An 18,198-nucleotide genomic window follows, 5' to 3' on the forward strand; every position below is an offset into this window, starting at 1 on the left:
GGAGGAGGGCACTCGTGGGGATGAGCACTGGGTGTTATGTGGAAACTAATTTGACAATAAACTATTTATAAAAAAAAAAAAAAAATGGACCATGATCTTCAAACTGGGAAGGGCAGAACTCTGATAAAAGGAAGCTAACATCTCAGGTAAGTGCAGTGAAGACAGGACAGTAACAGAATACAGAACGAGTTCAAAAGAATTTGCATTCTGATATAAACAAATCACACTCCATGATACTGAAAAACTTTTACATCTGACAAAATGCCAGGAGACCAGAAATAAGAAAATCCTCAGTTTTCAAAAAAGGAGAAAAGCCAATCCAGGAAAACATCAGTGGGTAAAACTTTCCATGTATCTCCTGAAAAAGTCTAGAATGGGTAGATAAGTTTTTGAACACAATAAAAAGTAAAAAGCCACTATGGGCTCTTTATTAAGGCAGGCTACATAACATTTGCTTTTTGATAGGATTACTAAAATGGGGAAAACAGAGGATGATACAGACATATACATAACTGATTCTAACAAGATGATCTGACAGAATCTTTAAATAATAGGCTAGTAAACAAAATGTGAAAATATTTAACAGCAGAAATTCAAAAATCTGTTCAATCCTACTAGGAGGAGCATGCTTAGCCGGCTGAACATCTGGTTGATTAACGTATCAACATCAACCAATTTGGAAGGAAGTCTCAAGTGAAAATAAAAGAGTGGTATCTTTTTCCATGATCTAGACAACTTCTATTAATTTAATAAAGTGCAGATGTGCAAGGGCCACGATGCTAAGTGACCCAAAACACAAATAACCAAAGGTCAGAGTAGGCTGAAATGATCCAAAATTCAAAATGAAAATTAACAGTCAAGACCAGCATTTAGATTTTGAAACTCAAATCTATGAAAGAATAAACTTCAGTTTATGTGGGGAAATACCTGGGTAATAAAAGCGACTACCAAAAAAAAAAAAAAAACCTACATAAAATCTCAAGATGCATTAATAGATGTAGATAACCAGACTGGATTACTATACTTCTTAAAAAATTATCTTTTTCCACATAAATCACACCCAGATTTTCATCCTAAAAACAGTTATAACAAGAATCTACAAATATTATTTACTTAAAACTCTAGCTTTAGACCCAGAGTTATTCAAATGCATCTTAGCATTAGGAAACATTTTATATGATAAACCTAATTTATTGACATATCAATAAATCCTTGAAAGAAGGCTAGATATTAAATCCAAGTCCCTCTTTTAATAGAAAAGGAAATTTTAAAAATTTAAGTAACTTGCTCCAAATAGCACAGCTGCTTAGCAAGAGCCAGGATCTCCAAATCTGTCTCCTTTTCCTACACCATGTAGGTTTTCAGCCCTCTGCATCCTTTCTTAAAAGTTGTACTTTGCACTAAAGAGTTAGAAAACATACATACACAAAAACATCCATCAACACACACTATTTTGCTAAGGACAAATTAGCTTAGCAAAAGCAAATAATCACAGCACATTAGCCAGTGAAATATTTTGACATGGTGTGATCACTTACAAGTTTAATAACTAATAACAAATATTTGCTACAAAAAGGCACTCTAATATACAAATGGTTTTTATTCTTAACCATGAATGTGTGACTATTTATTAAAGCATTATCCCATATCCCACTTACCATTAGAAAAATAAAGTGAAAGTTATTACACGGATGGAAAGGATTTTAATGGACAGGACATTGTTTACTGCGCTCACAATCCCATCCCCATCATAAAACACACCATTATGAATACTACTAAGAGATTTTAGACCCTGAAATCCAAACAGCAAACCAAAGGTTTTCTTCATGGAGGGTAGCATCTGTGCTGAGGCCCTCTAGCTCCCTCCTCACTTCCCAGAAACAATGCCCCTTCAATAGCCCAAAGGTACAAAGGTTGTCTGGCAGACAGACCAGAAGATCCCCGGTGGCCCGAAGTCCATCCTCCGTTCCCCTCCTCCCCCTCCCCACTCCCCACCACGCCTCCTCTTCCGCCCCCATGGTTTAAAGAAGACAAGTGGAGAATTGAGAATTGATAGAAGGGTAAGTTAGCAAGGCTTTGGCTGAGGATCACTACCATCTGCTAGGCCAGCTCCAGGAAGACCCACCCACCCCTAAAAAAAAAAAAAAGACCTGGAAGCTTCTCCTCGCCCCAGGGCTCCTCTGGGACCCCTTTTGAAAGGAAGAAGGAACTTTACTGCCCAGATACCTCCTCCCCATTCTTAACCATTAGAGCCCCAGCAAGCTCTTTGTTTCCAAGAGCGGGGGGTGGGGGGGGGGCAGGCGGCCTTGGAGAAGGGGAGAGGTCACTCCCTCGCTCCCGTTGCTGCCAATCTCCAGGCCCTCCCGCAAAACACAAACACTCGCCCAGGACCAATCTCTCCAAACCGGTTCCCTCTTTCCACACCGCCTTAAAATCCCAGGGTCACACAGAGGCACTTCCTGAGATCTAATTACCTCTTTCAATACCCAAACCCTACACAGGATGACTCCCTAGCTCCCTCTCTCTGAAAGGACACAAACGGGGTTCACTCCACGACTCCCATCCTTTCTCTTCAATGCATACCCCAGGGCATACATACCCCTGAGCCCCACGCAAGACGCATAAAAACATAGGGTCACTTCCTGGGCCCTAGGACTTTTCCCTGCTCACATCCACAGACCCGCCGTCACTCCTCGCCCCCAGAGCCCACCTCTAAACCCGAAGGACATACATATGCGCGCGGGCGCGCGCGCACACACACACACACACACACCCCGTCACTTCTACAATCTACGTCCTCTGGGACACCCTTTACCTTTAACCCACACAACCACTCCGAGACCCCAGTGTCCTAAAAACCTTCAAAGCACATGGTCACTCCCCAGGCCCTCAGGCTCGACACTCCCGGTCCTTCACCGTCTCTCTCTCTCTCTCTCTCTCACACACACACACACACACACACACACACACACAAACACTCACACTACCTGCCTCCCCTGTGCCTTCACAACACAGACACGCGCTCCCGCGTGCACACCCACAGTCACAGCTGGAGCCCCGGCCGGCCTCCCCTGCCACGCCGGGTCCCTTCCCCACCACCCCAGAGCACGCCGGGCCGGGCCGCCCTGGCCCACACACTCGACACACATGGTCGCACTCACGGCCACTCCCCATGTCCAACGCCGGGCCCCGAGCCCGCGCCGCACGCTCGCGCCCTGCCCTCCGCCCTCGCTCACCCTCCCGCCCCAATCTCCGGGAACCCCGCGCCCGGGCCTTTCCCAGCGGGGCCGCCGGGACGGGGAGGGCGGCAGCGGCGGCGAGGGAGGGGCCGCAGGGGCGGGCTCCGACCGCTCCTACCTGAGCAGTTGATGCTCTTGCCTTTGCCGCCGGGACAGTCCCCGCCGCCGCCGCTGCCGCCACCCGGGGGCTGGTTGGACGCGCGGCTCCCGGGCAGAGAGAACGCGAAGAGCAGAAGCACCGACGTGTAGCAGCAGAAGGAGAGCGGGGGCGCGGCAGGCAGCCGGAGCGGCGCCTCAGCGGCGGAGGCGCCCATGGCTGGCGCCCCTGGACGGCGGGAAGCGCAGGGAGCCGCAAGGCCCGGGGCATCCAGCCGCGCGCCGGGAGCCCCGCCGCTGCCTCGGCGCCTCCTAGCAGCCGCGCCGCTGCGCCTGCGAGCAGCCCCTCAGCATCCCGGACCCGCCGCAGCGCCCGCCAGGCCCCGGCCCGCCGCGCTCGGGACGGAGTCAGAGGGTCCGGGCGCGTGCGAGGGTCGCGGGCGCGCGAGGGTGCGCGCGAGGGTGCGAGCCCGCGTTGGGGAGACCGAGGCTGGGGGCGTGGACGGGCGCGCGCGCGCGGCGGACGGGGGTCGCGGGGCGGGGGGCAGGCCCAGCCCCTCACTCGCCGCTCGCCTTCCCTTTGTGTCCGCGGCCGTCGCCACCGCGTCACAAAGACCCCGGCCCGCCCGGTGAGGGGCGCGTGACAGAGCCGCGGGCGGGAGGGGTGGCTGCGACCCCGCCCCGCGCACACCCCCAGCGCCCGCGTCGGCAGCTCCGCCCCCGCCCGCGGCCGGCGCCGCCTCCGGGGGAGCTATTGTTCCTGCGGCGGGGCGGGAGCGCCGAGGGCGGGGGTCGCAGGCGCTCCTCCGCTCGGCCGCTGGGAGCTGGCGGGCGCGGGGGATGCTCGGTAGGCATTACCCTGACAGACATTTTTGCCGCCCTTTGCAAGTGGTTTTGAGGCATTTCCTTCGCCCAGCAGCCGGGCTGGGAAAAAGGGGGCAGGTGGTCTATTATACATCTACTTTCTAGGTGTAGAAACTGAGCCACAGAGAGGTGAAGGTGACTTGTCCAAGGTCGCATACCAAGACATGGCCAGGATCCGAATTGGAACCCAAGTTCCGACTCCCAACTGTGCAGTTCCTAGAGATAAGCTAAATTTCTACGCTCCTCACCCCCACCCTTTTCCCACGTACACCAACTGAATTTAAAGTACTCTTTTAAAAATCTATATTGCCCTCTCCCACTAATAAGAGCCAACATAGAGAGCAATTTGCCATATGCAAGACCTGAATGAAGTTCTTTACGAGCATTCTCTGCAATTCTTTTGTTCAGCCCTACAAGGGAGTTTTCATTCTCATCCCCATTCCACAGACAGGGAAGTTGGGACTCAGAGAAGTAAGGTGATCTGACTCCCATTCTCGTGTTCTTCCTATCACATCATGTTAGATGAGCTTTAGCCTCAGGTAGTAAAATTATGGATTGAATTGTTCGAAGGTCTCTGACCTTTTTCTTGGACCATATGCTCCTTCTCACCTCAGAAGAAATTTCTTAGTCTCTTTGAAAAACTGATAAATATGACTCAAAACTTGTTAAATGTGCAACAAGCCACCACAAGCAAAACCACATCAGGGAAAACAGTTTCAATGTGAATAAGAGACAATACACTTGCTATAAAGAACGTAAATCAAAAAGTAAAAGTTGACATAACAGAAAAATGAGAAGAAAAGCTGACTTGTCTTATTCACATAAAATAAATATATGAAAAGATATTAAACCCACTAGTAATGAAAGGCAGATTAAAAGCACAAGATTTTTTTTCCTGAAGATGATTAACAGTAGTTAAAAGAATGGACAAAACCTAGCACTATTAATTTATACATTTGGGGAGGGCAATTAGACTCCATATCAAAACCTTTAAAATATGTGTACCCTTTAAATCTAGGAATTCCGTGTATTGGAATTTATCCAAAAGAAAAAATTGTACATGGGGTGCCTGGGTGGCTCCGTAGGTTAAGCATCCCACTCTTGATTTCCGCTCAGGTCATGATCCCATGGCTCATAAGATCAAGCCCCCGATGGGGCTCTACACTGACAGTGTGAAGCCTGCTTGGGATTCTCTCCCTCCTCTCCCTCTGCCCTCTTCCCCCACTCACACACACATGCTGTCTCAAAATAAACATTTTTTTAAAAAGAAATAATTGTACAAGCACTCAAAAATGTACATATGGATTTTCATCAGAGCTTTTTTATAATAGTAAATATAATCTAAATGTCCATCTGTGGAAAATAAAGTATGGTGCCTCTTTGTACAGAGGAGTATTTTGCAGTTTTACCTATGATGATTAACTTAGTGTTTACTGACATGGAACACAGCAGGCTACTGATGAGTATAAGAAAATCCTATATTTCTAAAATATACACATGTGTGTGTACATAGCCATAGGAAACAAGTCAAAGAAGAATATGCAGCTATATGTTAACTGTGGCTATTGGGCTTATGAGTAATTGCCCTTGTCTTTTATATTTTTCTGTGTTGCCTGAATTTTTTTTCAGTGAAAATTTTGTTACAATTTAAAACTCTCTTTTCTTTCAAATTATATTTTCAACATGCTTTTTATATAAATGCACGTTGTTAACATTTTGTTAAGATTTGCCTCAAAGCTCTGAACTGTTAGCAGTGGCATAGCAATTGTTACAATGAAAATTCAGCTTCTGGCTTCCAGTTCAGATGTGATCCCAGGCCCCTGACTGCTAAGCCACAGCTTGCTAAAGGCTCCTTCTCAGACGATTCCCTCAATAGCTTCTCTGCTTATCTTGACCTCTTCTATGCTTCTTTCCTGCCCTCTGTCTTGGCTCTCCCATCCTCAGTATTCTGCCTTTAATTTTTATTTGACTGCTAACCATAGCTCAGGCAGATATATTAAGAGCAGACAACCCTTAAATAACAAGCAAAAACCCTGGGGCCATAAATCACAAATTAATTTACATGCGCACCTTTCTCCAAATTAGGTAGGAAAAATTCCGCACAGATTTCTCAAAAGTTGTCAAATTGAAAAGGACTCTGCTTCAGAAATAGGATTTCTCTGACCTCAATCATCCAACCTCAGAGAGGAAGAAAGATCTTAGTGGTCGTCTAATACAACCCCCCATCATGTGCTTTAATATTTGTGACCCCAAAATGTCAGGTAGCAAAAGAGTATGGGACTCGCTACATGAAAACCCACCCTGGGAGTTTTAAAAGAAAGTAGATTTCTGAACACCACTCCAGACATGCTGTGGGGTAGGGGAAGAGGGGTACTCATATCCCTTATTTATATTAAAGTTCACTGCCAGTTTGGAAACCCCTGCCTTAACCTTGACCAGTCAGTTATGGCCTCCATAACAAACAACCATAAAACTTTAACGAGGTGTGCCGCAATAAACATTCATTTCTCCTAGGTCTGGGGTTGATGAATCTGGAATAGGCCTGGCTGGATAGCTCTGCTTCAAGCTGCAGGTCTAGCTGAACTTGACTCCTGTATGCAGGTTGAGCTCTGATCTTCTCCAATATTATTTTTTGGGGGTCCCCAGCTGAAAAAGCAGCAGCTACCCAGGGGAACTCTTACAGAGTTGGCAGTGGTGCAGGAGGGCAAGCTTTTTTCCCCACCCCGGCGTATACATGTCGGCTAACATCCCACTGGCTCAGTCAAGTCTCATAGCTGAACCCAAAGGCAATGAGTAAGGAACTCTCTTCTGTGGAGGTGAGGGAGAGGGAATGAGGGAGGGAGAGGAGTGAATATTTTTGAATAATAATCTATCAGAAATCCTATACTTGAATGTCATTCTTTATGCTCTGTCAGAAAGTGTTCAGTTCCCAGTAACAGAAAAACCAACCCAAACTGACTTAAAAAGAGATTTGTTGGCTCAAATTAAAAAAAAAAGGCAAAAAGTAGTGCCCTCTCCAGTGAGTTGGCTTTTGTCCTCAATAAGGCTTCACTCATGGAAAACATCACTTTCCTTCAAGAATTCTTTGTGAGCGTCTGCTGCCTGCTAGGCACCACAGTAGCCTTGGCGGGGGGGGGGGGGGGGGTGGCGGTGAGAGATAATTCTGCCTCACTGTCTCAGGGGGAGGAGAGGAGGACATCTGAAAATTAGCAATTAGTGTGATAAACACTAGCTAGAAATGGAGCATGAGGGCGGGGGTAGGAGTAAATGGCAAATCCTACTCCACACTCCCAGCCCAGCCAAATTTCTGGCTTTTCTGGACCTCCTGCTGCAAGGTCTAGCTGCATAATGAAGGCCTGATAAATGGTAATGAGACAATTTGGGACTGACAAATTGGCCCTGGTAGGAGAGAGTCACTGCACTTGAGCTCAGTCCAGAAACACTGGAATGATTTATGGTGCAGCACTGACACAAGCCTGGGGTTGACCTCTGGCCCATTTCGAGAAATCAGACCCCCCTTCCTAGAGAAAGCAACCTTTAAAAAAAAAAAATGTAAAAAGTGAAATCATTCATTCATTAAGTCTGTACTGAAGGCCTACTTCTCATTCCTGAAAATACAGTGGTGAGCACAACAAACCTGGTCCCTGTCTTAATGAAGTTTACAGTAAATACTAAACAGTTATGCATATAAAAATGAAATTACAGGGCACCTGGGTGGCTCAGTCGATTAACCATCTGACTCTCGATTTCAGCTTAGGTTGTGATCTCACTGTTTGTGAGATGGAGCCCTGCATCAAGCTCTGCGCTGACAGCACAGAACTGGCTTGGGATTCTCTCTCTCTCTCTCTCTCTCTCTCTCTTTCTCTCTGCCCCTGCCCTGCTTGTGTGCTCTCTCTCTCTCTCTCTCTCAAGATAAATAAGTATTTTTGAAGCGAAATTGCAACAATGTTGATAAATACTATGACAGGGAAGGTCAGAGGTTTAGGAAAAGGGTGAGTAGAAGTTAACCAAGAGGGAATGTTCCAGGCAGAGGGAACATCATGAGCAAATGCCTGTGAGTAAAAAGGGTCTGAATGTCAGCCAGTGTAGTAAAGACAGAGAGCAAGGTCAGCTTATTTTAAACCTCATTCATTGATTCAGCAAATATTTACTGAGTATCTACTATGATGTAGGCACTGTTATAGATGCCAAGAAATAGCAGTGAACAAAACAAAGTCCCTCCTTCTTAGAAAACTTCTAGTCTAGTGAAGACTCATTACAATAATACCAGTGGGAGAGAATAATTGTTGGATCAGACCCTAATAATAGCAACTATAATTCACAGAAGACCTACTACATCCCAGGTACTGCCAGCCACTTTGTATCTGTTGTCGCTAATCTTCCCACCCACCTGTTGGTAGGTATTATTTCCATTTTATAAGTGAGGAAACTGAGGTTTATGAGGGTAAGTGACTACTCAAACTCTAAAGCTAGGCGGTTGGAGTCACCTGGCTCTGACTCCAGGGCCCCGTCACATCATCAACACGAGCAAGAAGGTGGAGAAGCATCATCATCTAATACAAAATGGAGCAAAGATTGGCACCACTGAGACTGCAGCCACTGTGTGCACAAACAGTCCCGAGCCCCCTGTCTGCATGTCAGGAGACTTTTGTTGGGGCTTCTTGTGATCATGCAAGGATTACAGTAATGTGATTACATTGCTTATCATCACAACTCCAGTTCAAAGCACTATGATTGCTACTCACATCCCCTTAATGGTCCTCAATTACGTAGATGGGTAGAAGCCAAGGAGGCAAGGGTTACAGATAATCTGAAAGAAAAAGTGCTATGGGAATCCAGAGAAGTAGCCTCACTCTGCCTGGAGAACAGGCTTCACCATGGTAATTCTGTCAATTTAAAAGGCTTCACCCAAACAGTCTCGATGAGTGGGTAGGGAGACGGAGGAGGCATCTCTGGGTTTCTCCTGTAGGTCTTCTTGTCGTTCAGTTGTTCAGTATTGCCCTGAATACAGAATTAAGATTTTCCCTCATCTCTCAGCAAATGGAAATTTTCAGCTGCAATTCAAAATTTTCTCCAAGGGTTTAACTCATAAAGGATTGTACCAAAGAAATAGCTTCTCTGACAAAGACAATCACACATAAATGGTAGTAAGAGGTATAGCATAGTAATTAAAGAGTATAAGCTCTGGAACCAAACCATCTGGTTTTGCATCTTAACTCTGCCACTTACTACCTCTGTGACCTTGGGCGAGTTACTGTACTTCTCTATGCCTCAGTTTCAGAATCTGTAACATGGAGATAAAATTTCTATCTGCCTCATAGGGTTGTTTTAAGAAGAAAATGGGTTTACATGGGCAAAACACTAGGCTCATGCTTAGTATATTGTAAGTACTCAGTAAATAATTGGCTAGGAGTAGTCATGGCAAAGTAAGCATATACTAAATGATGATTCTTATTAGTGGCAATAGCCATTAACTGCATTTATATACTAGGCTAAAAGCTTCATGCGTATTATCTGACATAACATTTCCAAAAGCCTAATGGGGAAGGTGCTATTATTATCCTCATTCTGTAGATGAGAAAACTGCGATTTGGAGAGGTTAAAGCATTTGCCTGAGGTTACACAGCAAGTTGGCAGCAGGACTGGTGCTGAAATCAAGGTCTGTCTGACTTGAAAAAGCCTACGGTCTAAAACAAAACTCAAAGAGTTAAAGTCAGCAGTCAAAACAGTTCATGTGAGCTGGCTGGTTGCTAGAGAGACCTGCTGACGGGCAGCCTGCTGATGGGCAGAGGCAGCCAAACAACGAGGAGGAAAGTGGTGACAAACAGCCAGGTGGGTCAAAGGGAAGGACACGAGGTTACAGCCGAGAGTCTGGGAACTTGAGAATGGCATCCACCGAGCTAAGAATCACGAAGAAGAGAGAAAGCAAGAAGCTAACTACGTGGAGGAATTAGAGTGAACCCAGTGGAGTTAAATAATTATATTTTACCATTGTGTGTATATAAGTATGTCAGCTTGCCTCTGTATGTATACATATGTATGGAACATATGTCATTTGCCTGTGTGTGTACATATGTAATGAGTATATCAGCTTGCCTCTGTACATATGCAAAAGTGCCAAGCATATGTCATTTTACTCTCTGTGTACATATGTAGGGAATGAGTATATATCAGGTTGCCTCTCTGAAAGGGTGTGTGTATGCAAATTTGAGCGTGACAGCTGGGTTCTGTGTTTTACATGCACATTTACATGTGTGTATCCATGCACACGTCACCATATATAGCAACTCATCGGTACATGTACATGTGAGCTTAAATTGAGTCAGCCATTTTTTAATTCTCCTCCTTTAGTTCTAAGTTGAAAATTGTTTCCTACAGTCTGATGTCTGATGGCCTCAGGACTCAGCATCCAGGTCAATATGGTTAGACTTGGCACTTAGACTGGGTTCCTAATTAAGGAAGTTATAAAGGCGAAACAAAGACCACATGCTGGAACTGTTTCTCTCAACCCAGAACAATCACAATAAGACTTAGGGCAGCTCTGGTTGTGGTGGTTTCGACAACAGTGGGAGCAGGGGTCAGGGCAGGGTATGAAGAGTGGTGACAGTGGTGACATTCATCCAACATTCATCCAACAGTGTTTGTTATGTGCCAGTGTTAGGTACTGAAGATGCACAAGTGAACAAGATAGACACAAGCCCTGTCCTATAGTCCAACAGGGAGTCAGACTTGGAACAATTACAATTTGCAAACCATGTCTGAAAGCATCAGACAGGGACCCTGAACACACCGGGGGCAAAGAGTATCAAGGAAAACTTCTCCAAAGAAGTGATATTTAAGCTAAGGCTGGAAGACTGATGAAGAGCTAGGAGGTCGAAAGAGAACAGTATTTCCTGAAAAAAGTTCAACATGAAAAAAATGAAAGAATATGGCAAGTTGAGAGGCAGAGAAGACAGCTGTGGCTGATGCTTTGGAAAGTGAAGAGGCGAATGACATAAAGAATGAAGTTGGAAAAAAAAAAAAAAAGAATGAAGTTGGAGACTTCAGGAAGCACAGGCCAGATCACACAGAGCCTTTCAAGCCAGAATAAGGATTCAGACTCCATCCTAAGATTATAAACAGGAAATAGCCTACTCAGATTTGTGTTTTTAAAAGATCACTTGGTTAAAGGCATAAACTGTAAAGTATGCTAATTGTATTTCAGTGATACTGTTGAAAAAAATCAGTTGGGCTGCAGTGTACAGAGTGGTTTGGAAAGGCACAGTGTACCCAAGGAAACCATGGGAGAGCTATTGCAGTGGTAAGTGATGATGGTAGCTTGGACTAGGGAGGATGTGAACAAGTAAATGAATTAGATTAAGGGAGGGGGGAATCAACAGAATCTGATGACTGAATAGATATGGGGGCTAATGGAGGAAAAAGTATCAAGCCAGGGTTATCCCTAGGTTCGGTTACATTTACTAAAATAGCCATTTTCAGAGATGAAGCAGGTTTGGAGAGAGGATGATGAGTTCAGCTGCAGGCACACTGAGTCTGAGGGGCCAGTGAGGCATCTGTATCGAGCCAGCAGTAGCAGTTGGGTTTATAAGCCTGGTGTTCTTAAAGGATTTACACTGAGCATAGAACGTAGGAGTCATTAAAGGATCAATTAATTGAAGTCATGGAAGTGGGTGTGATGACTTGAAGTGTAGGAGATACTATATAAAATGAGAAGAGGGCCTAGGCTGAAGCCCTGAGGAATTCCAGTGGAGGGGACAATGAAAGAATTGCCAGAAAATTTGGAGGAAAATGAGGAAAGAACAATGTTATGGAGACCAAACGGTGTTTCAAGAAGCAGGATGTGGTCAACTGATCAAATGCTGCTGAAAGATCAAGCAAGGTGAGTACTGAATAGTGTCCAATGGCTGTATTCACCTGCAGTCAGTGGTGATCTTAGCAAGTGCCATCAATAAAGTGGTAGGGGCAGAATCCAGATTAGAGCATGTTGAGACATTAGTGGCAAGTAGACAGTGGAGACAGAATGTGTAGACAGCCTGGCTGTGAAGAGAAGGTGACTGTGGGTAGAAGAGGGATTTTTTAAGATGAGATTTAAATGATGATAAAGATCCAGTGGGGTGAAGGAGTTGAGTACACAGCACAAGGAAAAGGATAACCAGTAGTCGGATAAGGACAATTTCAAAATACCTGAGAAGACAGGAAGGGGTGCAATTCAAAGCACAGATGGAGGGATTGACTTGAGAGAAGACTGACTCAAGTGGGTTTACAGATATGGTATTGAGTATCGAAGAAAGTCCTGGATCCTGTCTTTGATGTCCTCCGACAAGAAAAGGAGATGGGGTGAAGTTGGGATGGTGGGTGGGAGGAGTGGCTGGATCAAAAGGCAGCTTAAGGCAGCTCTGGCCCCATTGTAATCCCCATAAACTTCCTCTTACCCTTTCTACCCCAATCTTCATCAACCATCATTGATGTGAACAATCACATTCCCCCTATGTTTTATGTAAAGTTATTTCTTTTAAACTGACCTGAAACACGCAATGTATGTACTAGACACCACTTCAAATCAGGTACCTGGCCCTCTCTCTTAGCCAGATAACTGCTCACATCTTTACTACAGAGAAACTTGGGGTCGGATTTGAGAAGAGTGGTCATTGATGTTAAGGGAAAAGAAAACATGTGATTTTCCCAGCAGAGCTCAGGAGAGATCCATAGCACCGGAGCCAGAAACCAGAAAGGTACCCAGAAGCAGGAGTGCTTAGGAAAAAGGAAGTTAGGGGTGCCTGGGTGGCTTAGTCGGTTAAGCGTCCGACTTTCGCTTAGGTCATGATCTCGCGGTTCGTGGGTTCGGGCCCCGCGTCGGGCTGTGTGCTGACTGCCAGCTCAGAGCCTGGAGCCTGTTTCAGAGTCTGTTATCTCCCTCTCTCTCTGACCCTCCCCTGCTCACTCTGTCTCTCTCTCTCTCCTAGAAATAAATAAAATTAAAAAAAAAACATTAAAAAAAAAGGAAAAAGGAAGTTAGGAGCCTTTTAAAAATCTCAGGTGTGCATGTATTAACATGGGGAGGGGGTGAATTACCCCTCTTCCTACTCACCTTCAGCAGAGGAGTTCTAAGTAAGAGAGTTCTAGCTTCTTTTTCTTTTTTTAATGTGTATTCATTTTTGAGAGACAGAGCACAAGCAGGGGAGAGGCAGACACAAACGCACGCGCACACACACACACACACACACACACACACACACACACAGGATCTGAGGAGGGTTCCAGGCTCCAAGCTGTCAGCACAGAGCATGACGTGGGGGTCGAACTCATGAACCACAAGATCATGACCTGAGCCAAGGTAGGATGCTTAACAGACTGAGCCACCCAGGTACCCCTAAGAGAGATAGATTCTTAAGAATGGACAAAGGGGACCCTTTACTTTCTGAGTAGCCAGTGTGAACTAAATTCAGATTTTTCTCAGATCTGGCATACCTTCTTTCCATATGAATGCTGGCAAATGGTCAAGACTGATTTAATAATAATTTTGTAATCCTCATGAAATAACTAATCAGATCATTAATGATGCTAAAATCATTGGGTGGAAGTTTGCTGGGGACAGAATATTCCCAGAGTCTTAAGGTATCACTCCACAGATAACTTATTAACTATGAGTGAAAAAATAACTTATAATGGAGAGAATTAGCAGATATTGCCTTCACTAGGTGATCAAATTTAGCCTCACCAAAGTAACTCCCCAAATTACATAATAGGATGCACATAGCATAATCTACATGCTAGTCTTGCCAAAGAAGTTTAACCTGAATCAAATCTAATCATGAGGAAGAAATCAAATAAATCCAGCATGTGGGGCACATTGACAAGGCCTGGAGTTTAAATTTAATATCATGAAAAACAAAAAAGGAGAGAAGAGAGGTCTGTTCTAGATTAAATTAGACTAAAAAGACAAAAACAACCAAATGCAATAAGCCTTGATTGAATCTGAGAAAATCAATAGCAATAAAAGACATTCTTAAGGCAACTTGAGAAATTTGAATGTAGACTACACATACATGATATTAGTGACTTAGTATCAGTTTTCTTAGGTGTGATAATGGGATCGTGGTAATGTAGGAACATGTTCTTATTCTAAGTGCAAGCATGCTGAAGAATTTAGGGGCAAAGTGTCATAATATCTGCAGCTTTCAAGTGCTTGTAAGAGAGAAAAGCCATTAACAATTGGCAAATCTAGGTGGAGGGTAAAAAAAAGGATTTAAAAATGCTCAATGCAGTCTATCTTCATCAAGCATTTTTTTCTTGCCATGACCTTGGGTAGCTTTATGCTTATATGCATAAACTGTGCTGCTTAATGTGCTAAATTAAATTAGATTGAAATCTTTAAAAGCATCATAGCAAGAAAATTGCACTGCAAAGCTTTTTAGACATGAAAGAACTTCTAATTTGTGTAGGAGTATAAGTGAAGATATGATAAAGTAGGAGAGAGAACCACAAAATAATAAAAAGAACACTTTCCTAGGAGTCAGAAGACCTTTGGGTCCAGCACTTAACCACAGGAGATGTTAGATTCCTTGTCAGCAAAGTGGGGCTAATGTTATTGCCTTCATCATCCTGCTGTACAGGTGCAGGAGAAACAGAATGTGAAAAGGCTTTATCAACTGGAAAGGAGTATGCAAGTGAAGTGATTTTTATTATCATGCCATGCTGACCTCCTATTAGCAGTGGTTCCAGAACTGTATTATACCTAACAAGCAACTGGAAAGCTTGTTAAAAGCGTGGATTTACAGGAGTACCTGGGTGGCTCAGTCAGATAAGTGTCTTGACTCGATCTGGGCTCAGGCCATGATCTCACCTCACAGCTTGTGGGCTTGATCCCTGAGCTAGACTCTGCACTGATAGTGTGAAGCCTGCTTGGGATTTTGTCTCTGCCCCTCTCTGTCTCTTTCTCTCTCTCTCAAACAAATAAATAAACTTAAAAAAAGTGTAGGGGTGTCTGTGTGGCTCAGCTGGTTGAGCGTCCGACTTCAGCTCAGGTCATGATCTTGCAGTCCGTGAGTTTGAGCTCCCCATCGGGCTCTGTGCTGACAGCTCAGAGCCTGGAGCCTGTTTGGGATTCTGGGTCTCCCTTTCTCTCTTACCACTCCCCTGCTTGTGCTCTGTCTCTGTCTCTCTCGAAAATAAATAAACATTAAAAAATTATTTTTTTTTTAAAAAGTGTATATTTCCAGTCCGGCCTCCAGGGATTCTGATTCAGTAAGTCTGGGTTGGGCCCAGAATTCGCTTTGTGAAAGCACCCTCAGTTTCTTGGGTGACAGGGTCTGAAAACCATACTTCACCACTGCCTTGGAGGTTACCATGATCTAAAAGCCTTGCTACTTAATGTTTGGTTCATGGAACAGCAACATCACCAGCACCTTGGGAGCTTGTTAGGAATGCAAAACCTAAGTCCACTCCAGACTTACTGAATCAGAATATGCAATTTCAACAAGATGCTCAGGTGATTCCCATGCACATTAATGTCTGAGAAACACTAATCTACATGGCAAATCTGATTGGTGACCTCTCTTTTTCGCCTTGGTCCTGATTCTCTGCTTGCTGTCAGACAGAACTGAGCTGCTAGCTTTGCTGTTGCTGACGCCCTTAACCACATTTAGCTCCTCTCTCTGCTTCTCTTTGTTTCTGGCTGCTCAGTGGTGGAGATATTTGATAAACATAACCAAAGTTGCTTATTTTCTCACATGCTGTACACAGACTAATCAAAGCATACTGAGTTGGTATCTAAATCTAGGTAAGCTAGTTACCAGGTATGTGATTGTTTTTTTTTTTTCTTGCTGTGACATAAAATTTACCATTTGAACAATTTTTTAAGTGTACAGTTCAGGTATTTGATGTTGAACAAGTCACTTAACCTCTCTAATCTTCCATTTTATCTTTAAAATATAGATATCACCTACTCCTGCAGAGTATTTTAAGTGTTAAATGAAATTAAAAAAAAGAATTAAATGAAATGATACACATATATGCCAAGAACCCACAGAAGATGTTCAATAAATGCTAACTCTCTTCCTTCCTTTCATTCTAAGTAGGTTTCAGACAGCCCTGATTTTACAACAGATGTCATCTACTGAAATCAACTGATAAGAATTTCAAAGCATATACAAAAATCTACATATTCTTGCCTTAGAACAGGCAATTTGTAAAATAAAAGTATTCTAGAATCTATAGAATTGGGCAGTTTGAAATAGCTAAAGGAAAGAGTACCCAATTGCATTTTGTTAGGAAAATTACATTCTGGGAAGCAGCAACCCTTTTGTGCCCAATATATAGAAGTTCTTATGCTGATCATATTTAGATTGCTTTAGAAACAATTTAAGTACAATAATTATCCTAACATCAATAACTTTCACAAATGGAGCTTTCAACCTTGGGGCTGATCCACTTGGATGCAGTATTTGAATTCCATTTATGTGCACATAATCTTTTAAAGAGATGCTAAATTGAAAGCTTGGGCTACATGCAGTAAATTGAAAAGATTAGTTTACCTTGAGAATTAGACTAATTAGAACAGGGGAAGGAATTTAGAGATCCACTCCTCCAGCAGCCTTATTTCACAAACAAGGAAATGGGTATTGAGAATGACCTAGTAACTTGCCCTCACTCACATGATGAGTTACCAGCAAACCTAGGACCAGAGCCCAGGTTCCAGGAGTGTGTCCTGGTGTCACTTGACTTTGAAGAATGGGTGACACTTCAGCAGCATAGGTGACAGGAAGGGTTTGTGGAGAGGCTGATAGCACTCCTGGTAAAGGATCAATGGAAGTAATTTCACAGAACCAGGCTCTGAAACGGAGAGACTGATGAATGTACTCAGGAAGTGTCAGAGTGGGGAGGCTGGAAGGAGAGATTAAGATGAAGTTTTGTGATGTCAGAAGACAGTCTTGGATTCTCTTATAACACGGAATATCAGAAGGGAATTTTAGGGACTCTCTTTTGTTAGTTTATAGTTTCCACGGCTCTGCCATATTTGTAGTCTCTTGTAATCATCATAGCAATCGTGGGAAATAGATATTATACAGGTGATGGTCTAATATTCAAAAGATCATGTTCTTTGCAAAACTAAGATTTGAACTCAGGCTCTGAATCGAAAGGCTATGTATTATGATTCTATTTTTGTTTTTTGTTTTTTTTAAGTAATGTCTGTACTCAGTGTGGGACTCACACTCACAACCCTGAGATCAAGAGTCGCATGCTTTACTGACTGAGCCAGCCAGGTGCCCCGTGTGTATTATGATTCTTAAAAGCATAAACTCAAGAGCCAGGCCAAATCTGTCTGGCCCCATTTAGAAGCCATATACACTTGAGAGAAAAAAATAATGGCTAAACGTTAGTGTTTAGTATGTGCCAGGCTGTGTTCTAAATGCATAGAACTAAATACATATTACTCATTTAATCCAACATCCCTATTGTCTATTCATCACTATCTTAAAAGCCCTCCTCCAGGGGAAAGAGGAATGAAAGAAGGAAGGGGGACCTCAGTAGAAGATGAAAAATAGGGAAGCATTTCTTCCTAGATTCTCTGTTCTTTATTATATGATCTCAACTCTGGTATCTCACTGGTTCCGTCCCACTTGTGATCCTGTGATAGATTAAATTATTGTTCAAAATATTCACCTCTTCCCTTTACCTTCTTAGGAGGACTTTACTTCCCTCTGGTTGACTTTGGGTTTAGCCATGTGACTTGCTTTGGCCAAGGAAATATTAGCAGATTTAACACTGAAATTTGAAGTGTGCTTCTACAGTTGGGTTTGTCCTTTTATACATCTGCTATTACAATGAGAAGAGCTTCCTCTGAATACTTCTGCCCTGCTACCTCCTAGACTTCCCAGTGGTTGAGTGCCTGGAGTAACCACCCTACAGAAGATCTAACACTAGCTCGTCCAAAGACACTCTTCGAGATTCAAGGATAAGAGGGGCACCTGGGTGGCTCAGTCAGTTGAGTGACACCTTC

The 18,198-nt window shown here is 43.9% G+C and overlaps 1 protein-coding gene across 2 annotated transcripts in view; it reads right to left on the bottom strand.

The window, feature by feature from the left end:
- Positions 1–18,198, bottom strand: part of LOC120248277 (tomoregulin-1) — a 124,112-nt gene that overhangs the window by 78,355 nt on the left and 27,559 nt on the right. Inside the window, exon 1 of one of the 2 annotated variants that reach the window (XM_039256562.1) lies at positions 3,358–3,937. The exons of the other annotated variant lie outside the window; for it this stretch is intronic. Coding sequence (XP_039112493.1) covers positions 3,358–3,553 — 196 coding nt within the window. The 5' untranslated portion in view covers positions 3,554–3,937. Of the gene's footprint in view, positions 1–3,357; positions 3,938–18,198 lie in introns of those variants that run through there. 2 annotated transcript variants of the gene reach the window in all.

This window comes from Hyaena hyaena, unplaced genomic scaffold, assembly GCF_003009895.1.
Source record: "Hyaena hyaena isolate Hyena2069 unplaced genomic scaffold, ASM300989v1 scaffold_572, whole genome shotgun sequence".
Classification (NCBI taxonomy): Eukaryota; Metazoa; Chordata; class Mammalia; order Carnivora; family Hyaenidae; genus Hyaena; species Hyaena hyaena.